Source organism: Morone saxatilis, unplaced genomic scaffold (genome assembly GCF_004916995.1).
Source record: "Morone saxatilis isolate NCDOM2014 unplaced genomic scaffold, NCSU_SB_2.0 Contig6, whole genome shotgun sequence".
Lineage (NCBI taxonomy): Eukaryota > Metazoa > Chordata > Actinopteri > Moronidae > Morone > Morone saxatilis.
In genome coordinates, this window is record NW_023340206.1 from 12,870,294 (window position 1) to 12,885,385 (window position 15,092).

General features: G+C 43.2%; 1 protein-coding gene across 1 annotated transcript in view; it reads left to right on the forward strand.

The window, feature by feature from the left end:
* Nucleotides 1–15,092, forward strand: part of LOC118339688 (arf-GAP with GTPase, ANK repeat and PH domain-containing protein 1-like) — a gene marked incomplete in the record, with an annotated part of 77,244 nt that overhangs the window by 1,758 nt on the left and 60,394 nt on the right. The window contains 4 exon segments of the mRNA XM_035677387.1: nt 1,290–1,366; nt 3,237–3,319; nt 10,374–10,432; nt 10,588–10,675. Coding sequence (XP_035533280.1) covers nt 1,290–1,366; nt 3,237–3,319; nt 10,374–10,432; nt 10,588–10,675 — 307 coding nt within the window.

Consider the following 15,092-nt stretch of genomic DNA (forward strand, 5'->3'; position numbering starts at 1 on the left):
TACCCACCAATCCCACGAGAAGTGGGTGTGTGTGTTAAGACAATAGTGCCATTAAGCATGTCTCCATTGTGTGTGTTGTGTGTGTGTGTGTGTGTGGTGTGTGTGTGTGGTGTGGTGTGGGTGTGTGTGTGTGTGTGTTCAGATGGCGTTCACAGTGGGACAAACACACACACATTTCTTTATTTAGCTGAATGAGAGAAATATTCCAACCGCTGCTGTTTGAGGGTTCAGCTCCGATCCAGCTGACAGCTTATTGTTTATCTTTAGAGTTCTTTTTTCTGGCCTTTGTAAAATTGTTTGACTGGTTCCTGGTTAATTGATCGCCCAGTGTCACCTTTTATAAATGACAGTGGCTCAAAGTGTCACCTCAGACTCTTTCAGATGAGTAAAAAACACAAGTATGTTTAAAAAAAAAAGGAGAAAACGTGAGCGATTCCTCTTCCAGGATGCATCAATATTAAATATACAGCGTAAAGTAAAACCCATCAATTAATTCAGTGTTTGCTGGTTCCAGCTTCAGGATTTCAGAATATCTCCTCCTGTCCTCTGTTGAGCGCCTCCTCTTCTTTGAACTGATAAAAGCGGGGCCTGAACACCACAGAAGAAGAAGCCGCGCTGAGGCCGAAAGCCACTGGAATGCCCGACACTTGGCGTGATGAAAGCGCGTCGACGCTCGGCGCTGTAAACAAACCGTTGTTTACGAGCGTTGGTGGGTTCGTGGGCACCGAGAAGACAAACAGACAGAGTCCAAGAATGCGGCACAGTCAGCTTTTCCACTTGGGTTCAGGATCCAGAGCAGAGACCAAGACATCCCAAAACATTGTATTTTATAATCTTATTAATCTTCAACGGTATTGTTTGATATGTAATGAAGTCTTATTATTATTGGTGCACATTCTGTTTGCACAAGATATACATTTATTTATTATTATTATTGTTCAACTTTTGCCTTTTTTCCAGCCCCAAACAATTATATTTTATTCTTATTAACATCTTTTTACCTGGAGAAGAGATTTTCTAGTATATTTATCGGTTATATTAACGGTGGAAGAGAAGCTGAATGTCATATTCTCATTATTCCACTGTGCACAAGATAGAGAAGAGAGTTTTTCATTGATAAAGGTGATTGAACAGTTGGAGATCATCAGTGTGGTCGAGGTGTGTCCGACAGGTGAAGCGTGTTGTTACAGCGCCGAGGGTGTCGCCTGTTTACCTTCTAAGTTTAGTCAGAACCAGTTTTCAGGACTGAGTCACGGCGCGCTCTTGGATTCCTCTCATGGCTCCTGTAGATGCTTTGGATTCCCAGCATGCCTCAGGCCTGTGACGTCATGGTGATGTCAGTCGGAGACGCCGCTGTCTGCCGTCGGTGTGGAAAGATGAGTGTTTATGGGTGTGTTTTCAGTCCTCCTCTCGGTTTCCTCTGTTAGCTTTCTGCGTCTCCACTGTTGATTTTCTCGACCTTGATGCGTCGGACAGGATTCCCGCTCGTCCTAGAAAACGTTCGAAAATTTAGAGAGTAGTTATTTCACTCAAGGAAACACCTGGAAATGGAATCTATGTTTGTTAATGAACCTAAGACACTTTGTTAAAAAAGGAGGAATAAAATGGGAGTTGAAGTCAATAAAGATAACTGAGTGAATTGTCTGGGAGAAGGATCCCTCCACTGCGGCTCTTCTTGAGGTTTCTTCCATGTTTTCCCACTTTAAAGGCTTTTTAAGGGAGTTTTCCATCACCTGAATCGAGGGCGTTGAGTGTTGCACAGATTGTAAAGACGCCTGAGGCAAATTGTGATTTCGGGGTCACGTGTTCACACCCTGGCCTAGTTTTGGGGCCGAGCTTGACCCCAAATTTCCACTTCAAATAAATAAATCAATACTTTAAAGTTACAAACGGAAGTAAACTAAATTGTGCAAATAATGCAGTGCGAACGATTATGACCATTAATCTGTTTGTGTCTGAACCCGACCCGAGCCCGACCTACAGCAAACCACGTTTCCTGTAACTTTTACGTCGCCAAACCGACTTCAATCTTTGATTTCCCTTCTCGTGGTTAGAAACAGCCGCTGTGATCCATTTATAGTCCTTGCTGACTGATGTTGAGTTATTTATTTGTTAAGTGTGAGCTGAAGCAGTCTCATGAGGCTGTTCGCTGACAGCTGACAGGTTGGTGCGTGTGCTCCGCAGCCTGCAGGCGACACACCTCAGTCCTTCTTATTAAAGATCAGCCGTCGTGACCTCCTTCTGCAGTCGTGATCCGCGCTGTCAGGAACGACAGGAAGTGTTGCTCTGTGAGTTGTTTCTGGTGCCAGCCTCGGGCGGCGATCCAGGGCGGAGAGGTCGCTCCAGGCCGAACCCCACGGGCGTGCGCTTGGCACCGGCCGTGCCGTAATTAACCAGCAGCTACCAGCCAGCGGAGGCCGGGTTCGGCTGCGGCTGCTAACCAGCCTCTCTGGGCAGAGAGCGGCCGGCGGTCACTCAGAGGTCGAATCTGACTCAACGTCTGGCTGCTGGCACAAACAATGAGGTTTTATTTTACACACAGCGGCTTCTGGGCTCCGTTTTATTTACACTTTTACATCTGAGAGCATCTTCAGATTGGACCAACCTTTTAAAGCTTTGTTTGAAGAGGTAGTTTGCTTCTGCAGCCCCGACATCTTATATGAAGACAAAGATTAATGATGGTTTATGAACCTGGACAGAAACAGGAAGAGAGAGAATCCATCAGGAGGAAACTAAATAAAATCAGTTTTTCATTTATGGATTTGTTTCTTTTCTGTTTTATGTCAGTGTGAACTGAATATTTCGATGTTTATTTTGGGGTTTTGTGCTGTTGGCCGGACAAACCAAGACATTTAAAGACGCCACCGTAGATATGAAACTAATGTAGAGACTCTTTGCACTATTTTCTGACCTTTTTATACACCAAACAAGTGATTCATTGTGGAATCAATGCACTGAAGTATCAAACGAGTAAAATATGCCAACATCTGCTCTCATAAATATAGAAACTGAAGAAAAACATTGTTCTGAATAAATAGTAAGTGTTTTTGGTATCCTTAACAAATCATGTTTATCATTATAGAGTCTGGATCTTCGTCAGGAAGCCATCTGACGATAGGAAACCTTCCAATCACAGAGCCTAAAACGTGTCCATTCAACCTTCTTTTGAATGTCGGCTGCGTTCTACGATCCGACCAGTTTCTAAACGGACATTTCGGCCACGTTTTATCCCCCAGAACAGATCTAGAAACGAGGCGTCTCGGGGTCATTGTCACTGCTGTCATTCACACCGATGGAGGTTTTCCTCGGCACACGTCAGGTCTGCAGGCTGCATTGTGCCGCCTCATGTTGTAACACACAGCAAACCACAGAGGACTGTGTGTGTGTGTTGTTGGCTGCCTGCCATCTGTTCTTTATTGTCTGCTGATACAGTCTCTCTCTCTCTCTGTCTTTTATCTCTGACTTCCTCTCTTCCCTCCTTCTCGTACATTTCATCCATCGCTGTCTCAGAGATGCTTTGATGCTGCTGCCCCGTCGACGACCTCCTCTCACCTCTTTGTCTTTCACTCCTTTTACTTCTCTTTGATACGCTCTCTCTCTCTCCTCGTCCCTCGCTCTTTCCCTCCATCCGTCTGCTGCTGGCCTGCTTCCAGCTGTTGTTCAGTTCTCGTGTCGTATCTCCACCCGTTTGGTTTCTCCTCCACACTGCGGCTCTTTCACAATCAACAACACGGCCTCCTTTTTCATTCATAGAGCTTCCACTGCTTACGGTGCGTGTCCACAGGGGCGTTTCCCAGCATTGGACGCCTGTAGTCACAAAAGGCTCCACCTTCCTACAACCACACAAACACTGATTTCAGACCAGACCCATGGCAGCTTGTTTGGAAACTTTCTCTTATATTATAGGAAAGAACGGTTAGTCTAAAAGTGTTTTACCCCCCTGAATCGCTGACTTTACGTGGCGCCCCGTCTCTCGAACGCACCACAGTGCTACCAGAATGCATTGCACGGCTTCTTAAATAAGCAATAAATGGAAGTATTAATGTTTGGTTATCGTTTTCTTACTGTTTTATCCAATAATGGAATAATGGGCAGATAAATATATAATGTAAATGAGCATTAGTCGTGCCCCTGTTTTATTTTAGGACAGAGAACCTGGTTTCAGTCAGTTTCCACAGTGTAAATAAAGTTTCTTTTGACTCTGGCCAGAAAACAACCCTTTATGTTCTGCTGCTTTGTTGATTCCAGAGTTTTAAATGTTTGGTTGACTGAAGCCAACAACACTTCCACCAGGATTAACATCCCTGAATCACCTCATTTATACTTTATCCGGCTCACTCTCATGTCCCTTTTTAGTTATTTCCGAACCCTCCGATTGGATCCCTGCCAGTGTTTCTGCGTTTAAACCGCCTGTTTTCCGCCGTACCTGCTGCGTTCCAGGTGACTCCTCCGTATTGAGGCCGACTGTTTTGACACGACTTTAAACAACAGTCAGTTTATATCTTCCTGCAGCTAAAAACAGATTTCAGATCTTTGAAACATCTGACTTGTGTTTGGATCACAATGTTTTAGCCTGCTGCAGTGCCTGATGGTTAAAAAGGCAGATATCCTTTGGAGGTTCATCCTTTTAACGTCCTGGCGTATATGTTGAGGAATGGAGGATAAAATGTGCTCTTACGAGGCTGTGGAGTCGGTTTTACATGTTTAAGAGATGTTTGACCCAGAGGGGAGAGGGAAATTTAAAACTCGAGCGAGGAAATGAAACTGTCATGTCAGTCCTGGCTTTCATTTGCATCTTTTGATCTTCATCTTATTTCATCCCTCTCTTCCTCCTCCATCGCTTTTCCCTCTTTTAATAAATCTTTTCTCTCTCTGTATCCTTTTGTAATTTACCCACGATGCTCTGCTGGCATCCACATGGTGTATCTCTGTCTTGCTGTACTGATCGGTCGGTACCGAGGTCGTGCCGCGCTTCGTTTTGCTGAAACATTTGAAAGTGATCTCGTGTTTGGAGGGTTTGACTGAACATCAGTCTGCAGTTCAGACCTTGTTATCTTGTTTGTTCCTGTTGTGTCTCAGCCGTTGTGTTTCTGTCTTCCAGCTGCCTTCACATAAACAAGCTCTCTTTGTGTGGCCCTCATAAAACACAAATATGTCACTCAGTGGGACTGAATATTTAGGAACTGCAGCTGAATTTTACAAGTTGAAAGTAGAAATTTGTTTGCTTTATTTTCCCCTTTCAGTTTCAGGATTACACAATTTTGGTTCTTCAGATTCTGGATGAAAATCTTGGGTTCTTAAGTATGTAAACCTAAAAAAGGAGTGGGGTCTTAAGTTGTGCTTCAGTTTTTGGGGATCCTGATTTTAGCTTGATGAGCTTGATAGTCTACGATACGTTTAAAATGCGTGCTCAGCTCAGAAAACTCTTTTTACGTTCAGGAACAAAGATCTTGGGTGTTCTAGTCTTTTGGTTTGGGATTGAAAATCCTGTGTTAAAGTCGAAGTTGTGTTAAGTCTGAACTTCCTGCATCATTTTTCACCTTTTCACCTTCACCTGTAGATCTCTAGGTTCAGGGATAAAAGGTCTTGGTTTGCCATGTGATTGAAAGTGTTGGAGATACTTGGTTAAAGGTTTCAGGTTTAAGGTTAAAGATTTAGGGTTATATTTGGAGCTTAAGTTTTATCATTTAGGGGTTAAAGACCTCCAAGTGCTTTCGGTTTTCAGTCTATTGTTAAAAGGTCTTTAAACGTCCCATATTTGTCTGTCTAAAGCAGAGATCGGTGATCACGTGGTGACATTGCTTTCTCAATAATAAACCTTGAGCATGTTTGTGCTCATACGTGTCCTCCTGCTCACTGAGGGAGAACCGAACGTAAAAATAGAAACAAACGAGAGAAATGAAAGCGAATTAATGATGGAGATTATTCTGGAGTGCGCCAGGAGTCCTGATGCTTCACTTTGAAGGTCTCTTCTGTGCTGTTATAGTCTTTCTTTCCTCTCCTGGTTCTGCAGCTCAGTGTTGGCACAGAGGAAAGGAGGGATGGAGGGATGGAGGAGTGTTTTCAGTCCCGTGACGCTCGCTCTCATTTCTAAGTTTTTCCTCCCTGAGCGATGGAGGAAGATCATCTCCATCCATCTGCTTTCCTCCGGTCCTCGTTTGTTTTCCTCATTTTCATTTCTCAGCATTTACTCTTAATCCTGTGTCTTGGGTTCAGGTTGTTTTTTAAATCATAGTCTTGTCTGTTCGAGTCTCCGGCTGCATGTTGAAGTGTCCTTGAGCTTTCTCATGATCTGCATTTCATCTCGTTCATTCGGTATCAGACAACACAACCCGTTTTCTCTCTCAATAGCAATTCCACTTGAGCCCGACCGATATATCGGCTTGTTGCAGACACATCGATATTGTATCGATCTGCGTTTTTCAGCTATATAAAGCAAAAATGTTTGTAGTTTTTACCGTACCGATGTTTAACTGTTTATCTTTTATTTCTTCTTCATTTACTAGAATGAACACGAGGCTGGCGTCGACTTCAGTGAAAACCCCCTTTTTATAGCTTCAAATAACTTGTTCAGATTGATGGCTCTCTAACAGAGTCCAGATGAAACATAATCGAGTTGGGCATCGACTGATCGAACAATCGTTTGCAGCTTCACTTTCATTCAGAAAACTCTGATTTTAGAAACACTGATTGTTTGCTGCTGTCAGCTGACTAATGTGACACTTTCATCACTCCGTCTTCCTGCCGTTCCTCCTCTTCCTCTCTTCCACAAACTCCCATAAATGCAGTTATGAATAGTTTCATTGTGTGTGTGTGTGTCTGTGTGTGTGTCTGTGGGTGTGTGTGTGTGTGTGTGTCTGTGTGTGTGTCTGTGTGGTGTGTGTGTGTCTGTGTGTGTGTGTGTGTGTGTTTGCCAGTTGATGGATTGATTGAGTTCAGGTGTGCCGCCCACATGTTCCCAGATGTTTTTTTTTCTCACCCAGAAGCCTCTCTGAAACCCATCCGGACTTTCCCTCCACTTGCTTACTCAACACAATTTTGTCCAAGCAGCATTTCTTTTTTTATTTCTCTGCTGCCTGTCTGGTGTTTTCCTCAGCCGCAGGAAACCAAACACTGTTACACAGCGTTACATGCAGTTATTACTCAGGTGTAAAGTTTGGTAATTCAAATTTATCTTGTAAAAAATGTCCAAATCCCCTAAATCCCTTGATTAATAAACAAACAAATAACACTCAAAATAATATAACAAACAACCAACAAACAGTTAAAAAAAACAGCAAACTACGTAGATAACGAAGCAAAACAGAACAAAAGAGTTACAACCTTAGACTAGACACAATTAATGGAAACAAAAATTCATGAAAACACATTAAGAAGAAAAAACAACACATTTTGAAATGAGCAAAAATATGACAAAAAAAACGATATTTATAGGTAACGTATCCAATCAGAAGCAGCCTGAAACATAAAAGCTTTTTACCAACTTCCTCCGATACAAAGAGGATCTGATCTGAGCTTCTTCTTCTTTTTGGACGATAAGGACAGTTAACGTGTGCACACTTCACAAAGATCATCCTGTTGTCCATTATTCAGTTGTTTGACTGATCTGGAATTTCTTCCCAGCAGAGGCGGTCAGCCTGGACACTGCAGTTAGTCGCTGACAGCTTAAACAGAAGTCACACTTAGGGGATATATTATTGGTGTTTGCTGAGTGAAGAAGATCCTCTTTTTGCCATTTTAACCCGTTAATAAAAGTGTATTAATGGTTCAGCTATCAGCCGAGGCGGCCCACCTCAGCTATTAACCCATTGTCCTCCATTAGGTATCGATACTGAAACTGAACATCCATTTTTGCCATTAAAACTCCGCAGCCGGTTGAATCGGCTCATTGTGACCACCCTGATTGTGGGTCACCTGGCGGAGCGGCTAATTACGGCCCCGCCATTGATTTCCATCCCTGTCAGTCCCAGTGCTGTACTGGAAACCAGCAGAGGGGAACTGGAGGGCCCCCGAAAACAGGAAGCAGCTGGATCAACATCCTGCCTGGTAAAGAGGGAGGCGTCGCACCAACACAGGCCGGCGTTTGTAAAAACCTCAACAATGCCCCCCTCTGTGTGTCCGCCGGCCAATAGGGACGCTTCTTTCTGGATTCTTTCCAGACAGATACCAACCCCACACACACACACACACAGTGGCACTAATAATAATGGAGACCAACAGCGGGTGAACTTTTACTATGAAAGGGTGAGCTGTCACTTCCTGATTCAGACTGCATCCTAGCAACATCTGGAGGAAAACACAACATCAGTTTGTTTGTTGGTGTTTTGAGCTGTGGGAGGCAACAGTGGTAGTGCAGAAAGTTTATTCGTATAGCGCCTTTAAACCGTAAGAATTTTTTAAGAATGATTCAGTATGGCAGTAGCACTCAACGCGTTGGCTTTTATATATAAATTCATGCTTAAAATTCAACTTTAACACGTGCTGAAAAATTAGAGACCAGTTTTCCAGTCATGGAAACACTCAGATCACCTACATATTTGAAATTCAACTTAATTTTCTGTAAAATTAAATGAATTCTACTTAATTCTAAAACTAAACTCAATTAAATGTGTCAATACTAGGCCCACCAGTAAATGATGTGACCGTTTGTGAGCTTTAAGTGCTTTCCTGTATCGTGAAAAAAGGATTTTGAAAGATGCACTCCAATCAGTAAAGTTATGTGACTTGTTATGTTACAAGAACGTTTTTCTAACATAAACTTAACGCTTGTAAGCCCTGGAAAAATCTTCAAGGCCTTAAAAGTTCTTAAATATGAAGAAATATAGCCTTTTGAGTCTCAAATATTGTTTAAAATGTGACCTTCACTATAAGACGTCAGAAAGTGATAACATTTGTAGATCCGGGACCGTACTGGGAGTCAAGGCTCTCTCTTTGATAAAGAGACATTGCGAGTGTACAGGCCGACACAGATTGCGGCTCATGAATTAGTAAAAAAAGGACTGAAGGCTCTAAGTGGACCTGGGCCACTGGCCTACTTAGCACAGAGGCCCGAGGTGTCACAGAGACCAGCAAGGTTAATGGTGTCTGTGTGTATTGATGCGTCACTGTAAAGGCAGACCAGTGTCGGTTTGTAAGTGGTTCTTACGGGTCCTTCAGGAGGTTGTGGTGGATATTAAAGAAGTTGTTGAGATCTTCCGGGAGGGTATTTTTTAGTTGTCATTGAGGCTTTTATTTCACAGAATAGACCAGACTACAGTTGGAAAACAGCAGAAATCTACTCAGAAGTGGCTTAAAGCTGCTGGTTCAGTCTGAAAATAACTGAATATCTCTCAAATCTTCCACTGAAACTGTAAAAAACTCAACGTTTCAGTGTGTTTCTAACGTCCTGAGAGATATAAAAGGTGTGTGTGTGTGTGTGTTGAGTAAAGAGTGGAGAAGGATGAGCGCTCCCTGATAACACTGACACTATCGCGCTGCAACAACACACACTTAGATATCTGAACAAAAAGCACACGCTAACAGTTAATGCGTGTGGGAGGAACATCAATTTGCCTCCACCGCCACCCCTCATTTCCCATGACCTCTCAACCTCGCTGCCTCTGCTCTGGGTCTTAAAACCCAAAACACACACAGTGAAGGTCTCACCATGCTCAAACAACGAGTTCAATAAGTGTTTCTATTTGTTCTGGGTGCGGACGAGAGAGCACGAGAGAGGACGAGATCCCTGAGGATCTTTTAAATGTGGGGATTTTGTCTGTGGTTGTTCTGGGAAACCTGAGCTCTGAAACCTCATGTTCAGATCTCGAATCTTTCATCATTACATCTCAGATTGTTCATAGTCAGATCTCAGAGGATCAGATGTATCTGATAAACTTACTGAAGCTCTGAGGACAGACATCCGACTCTCTGCTATCTCCCTCAGTGTCGTCTCTCTGTGTCTGTTCGGGTCCTGTTATCCTGTTCAGTCTGCCGTGACCCTCAGTCTGCTGTCAGTCATCTGTCAGCTCTAATAAGACTTCCTCCTCCTCTTCCTCAGCTCTCCACTCAGTAGGAACAGATTGGTTCCCTTGTTATGCCGTCCGCTCAAGTGCAGCTCGGCGTGCCCTCAAACACGAACTTGCGAGGTCGTTTTGTCGACACGGCAGGTCAAGAACGCGGCGTGCCTGACGTACAAAGCCACGACAACACCGTTGCTAAGTAACAGACAACCAAAGCGGATGCTGACGAGTTGACATCGCTTTGACATTTTAAGGAAGTAGTTCATTCGGAACATTTGTGAGGTCTCTCGTTAACTCGACCGCACCTAAAGGCACCACGTGTTTGTTGCATTTGATTGACAGGTGTGTTGTTGTTGTTGTTTCTGTGTGTTACAGATGCGTTTGTGAACAGTCAGGAGTGGACGCTGAGTCGAACGGTACCAGAGCTGAAAGTGGTGAGTTCAGATCTCTTCTTACTGAGCGTTGAGTGATCTCCTGTTTACTGTACTGAATGTACAGGAGATCATTTTTATTACTATTATTATTTCTTTATTTTTCTGTCACACACATCCATTTCTTACTCCAACACTGACTGGTCCCTGTCTCCCAGGGCATTGTGGGTAACCTGGCCAGTGGTAAGTCGGCGCTGGTGCACAGGTACCTGACAGGAACATACGTCCAGGAAGAGTCACCTGAAGGTAAGAATATCCTTCCACCTGTCTGTCTTTCTCTCCGTCTGTCTCTCTGTGATCTGGCTGGATCTGTTTCACTGATTTAAATGAACTCATTCACCAACGAGCCCCTCCTCTGTCCGAGATTACATCCACCAAATAAAAAGCAAAAAGCAAAGTAGATTAAATCAATTTAGAATAAACGGCGGCCGGATTAAAAACCCCAGCAGGCACGAATGAAACGTTGACACAGAGTGCACAATCCCAGCTGTGTGTTTCTAGAAGCTTCTTCTGCACTCGAATGGAAACAAAAGCACAGATTTGACCAGCAGAGCAGAAATAAAGGGAGTCACGCAGCTCTGCAGCTCGTATTTTAGGGCGCTTCTACACCAGTTTCTCCACTTCTAAAGATTCAAATGTAAACTGCTTTCACTCACGCAGCCACGCTGGCTCCAGTGTCAACTGGTGAAGGGAGGAAACCAGTTTAATTCAGAAATTAATGTTAGAATTTAGATGAGACAGAAACATTTCTCTTTATTTCTTTTAGACTTTTCTTAAATTTCTTCCTTTTTTCTGGTGAAATAATCTGCTGATTATTTTCAGAAAATCTTTGAAAATCTGTGTAATCTCCTAAAGCCCAAACTCCTGCCATTATTAAAGAGTTTGTTTTGATCAAACAGTCAAAAATAATCCACATTATCAGAGAGAAAGTGAACATTTCATCCTTCACTTTCCTGCAGTTACCAGATCATTCTGGTTTATTACACTCTGGGTTTTTGTAGCTTTATACATCATTTTTATGAGGAACAATAACATTGCACCAAGTGAAAGGCTGAGATCTGATGGTGATGGTGACACCACTAAAAAATGTAAAACCCAAGTTGTAATAAACTGGAATTATCCTTAAGAATAACTTAATATTCGGCCCAGAATAACCGAGCCGACCCACACAGTAGCGTATATGAAACTTTAATGACGGTTGCTCTTCGTGCGCTTTCTCTCCAGAGCGCCTGAATGTTTCATATCGTCCTTCGTGAACAAATAAAAAGCTAACTGTGGTTTTCTTCAGTGTCTCTGCTCGCACGCCCCGCGGAGACGGCCATATTCTTCATCCAATATTAAAGCTGCTCGGCTGCCAGCTCCCCCGCGTGCTGTACAGTACGGCAGCCTCCCCAGGCAAAGACCCACTTCTGCTAAAGCCCCATGTTCCTTTAATATTTCACTACTGGAGCTTATTTTAGTCTCTGGAGGCTGGAGAGAGAGTAGAAACTGGTCGAGGTTTAGCTGTTGTCTTTTCCTTCTCCCTCTCCGGTCAGAGATCACCTCTGTGTCCACGTACGAGTCGAGATCTGGTGCAGGAAGCCCAGCATCAAGACATTTTATTGGGAAAGGGTTATCAGTAGTTTGACCTCTTGCCTTCAGGCAGCCACCAACAAAGACACTTTCACAGTTTTATTCCGGTAGAGATTTTCACTCTGTTCCAACCGGCCTCCGTCAGCTGCCGGTTTACTCGTCTTAATATATAGAGATATAAAGTTAAAGATGGACCATGAAGAAAGGGGGTGCAAATATTGAGGAATTTCCTTAATTGATTATTGGAAGTGTCTATAGTCAGTTATTAAAGAAGGCGATGCTACAGTTAACCTACAGTAATAACTTCCTGCACCAAGGTTTCACATTAAAAGCCTCAGATGACAGAATTCTTTGCAGTACTTTACAGGAAGTGACAGTGTTTTAAAAGAGGAACTCGGACATTATAGTGAACGTGAGCTAGTAGTATAGAGGTAATTACACCCTCCTCAACGTTTTTAACAGCTTTTCTTTTTAGACTCAGCTATTATTGTAGATTCTGTGGTACCCTTCCAGGAACAGAAAAACCATCCAGATCACACGAGTCCAGAAAATACCTAACTACCATACCGCTGTGGAGCTGCAGCTAATTAACCCCTCTTGACCTTTTTGTATGTTTAAAGCCTTAAAAACCATCAAACACAGTTTATTTGAGATGCAGGCTTTGCTCCCTTTGTCATGTGGGGACCCACCCGGAATCAGCCCACAAACCAATTTTAGCTCCCGGTCCCTCGGTGGAGGAACGAGGCCTCCGATGTTCAGACGCAGGAAAAGAGAGGAGTGCACTGAGAGTTCAGTCAGCCAAAAGAACAGTTAGATTATTTCATTAATACGTCACTAGAGGGGTTTATCGCAGATTAACCGATAAAAAGGGACTCCAAGGGATCAGCAAAAAGCTGCTCAGAAACTACAGGCGCAGTTGTAGCAGGAGGAGAAAATCCCAAAGGTTTGTGGTGTTGGGGAATCCCCAGAGCGGATTATTTCCGAGGTGTGCACACAGAAAAATGAGAATCTTCTTCAGCAGTGACGTACCTCTTCTTAAAATGCCCTGTGTGGCTGTCGAGCTCCGGCCTCCAGTGTCAGACCGCTAAATGCCCAACGGTCTGTTTCCACCGCTCGGCCCTTAATTACACCGCGGCTCTGCCAAAAGCAACACGACACGGCTTTTCAAGCAGCTTCGCATACCGTATCCGAGCCAGCCCTAAACAACAGCTCCCCCAAATCTTTGATCTAATGACTTGGCACCGCCGCCCATCAAGGAAGCAGCGATCCAGCTCGACTTAAACAACAACAACTGCTTTGATATCGTTGCATAACCACTGAGAAATAAAAGGAGCTTCAGGAGGAGAAGAGGACGGGGAAGCTGATGTGTTGTTTTTAAATTCCTGGGATCTAAAAATAAGCTGCAGCCCGGATTCCCATGGCGATTGATTGGGAGCGGAGCTGGTGGCTTGCGAGCGGCAGGGCGACCGCAGCACCATAAAGCCACTAACCAGAACTATTCTTAGGCTGCAGACTGGAGCCTCGGCTGCAGACGGTTCACATCGGCTCCCGTTAATGAGCAGAGACCGTTTCCTTCGTCCGTCCACCTCGAGCTAGTGCCCCAAACTTTAAACCTGCAGCTTCTTCAGGTTGGAGCGTCTCTCTGAACATCTAGCTGGTTTTTTTTATCCATACTCTGCTGTTCAAAACTGTGCTGCATTCAAGGACACTTCAGAAGAAACCAATAAGCATTAGCAATGAAAACTGCTGCTGCTTCCTCTTCCAATCAAAGCTTATACTTAGAATTATTCTCATTATCAATTAATTTACTGATTGTTTTTTTGATTAATTGTTGATTAATTTCCTCGAGGCAAGGTAGTTTTAGATTCAATGCTGCACAGTGTAGTTAAAGTTAAAAAGAACGTCATGAGAGAGAGAGAGAGAGATCCGTATAAAGAAGGATTAAAAAATGAATCCTTCAAAAGAATAAGATGTTTTAGTGGCATTTATATAAAAGCGTTTGAGAGTACTCCTCCTGATATTTGTCGTTGTGGTTGCAATGAAAACTTTCACCTTCTAGAAACTGTATTTTCTGTAAAAAACAATAAATTCTACTTGATTTGAACTGTTGTTTAAATTATTTCTTAAAACTAGTGGGAACCAGGGAACCACTAGTGGGAAGATGTTCAGTTAACAGTCACCTAAGACAAAGAAAAACAGAAAATCTTAATAATTCACAAGTTGGAAGTAGGAAACATTTTTGCTTAAACAATCAAAAGTTGCTACCAATACTATCTACTCAAAATATCAGATGTCAGAGTGTCCTTAAACGCAGGAGCAGGAGTTGACGACAGTAAATAAGGATGTAAAGTTCAGTAAATGTGCTCAGTGATGGATCGTGGATCTCAAACTGAAACCACCGGCTGCTCTGAAAGTATCAATCAGTCTGAAAACCTGTGATCTGCTCTGATCCATCGTCAGGAATGTAAACCACCAACAGCAACCATGTGCCGGTTTGTTGGATTGTTGTTGGTGGTTGGGGGGGGGGGGGTTTGCCTAATTTGAAAATGCCCTCGAAAAACCCCAAAAGTTCAACTTGAGCCGAGTGTTGGAGCAGCAGATGGAATCCATTAAAACAGAAAAGGAGCTTTTGGTTGGGAAATCACCTCGCACATGCAGCCCGACAGCGTTCAGAGGTTCTGCTGTACTCTACTACTCTGACAGACATCTGCAATCAATATCTCAGTTCTCCAGGCCGAACGTACTGCAGGTGAAGGAAGCAGTGTCACATTAAGAAGCTGTAGAAGAGTCTGGAAACCAGTTTAACCTCAAAGTGTAAACAAACTGAATCTGAGGATCAGATGGACAACAATCATTGAGTTAGCTGAAACATAAACGTTAAAATCTACTTGGTTAAAGATCTTTATTAAAAGAAACCAGCGCTGATGTTGGTTTCTTGGTTATTGATTGATAACTTTATGAGTCAACAGATTTTTTGATCTAGTTTGATCATTGAATGAGCTGAAATCAATCAAATGTCCTCAACCGTTACTTATGCAAGCTTTACAGCTTATTCAAAATAGTTTGTATAGTTCAAATATCTTCATTTGGG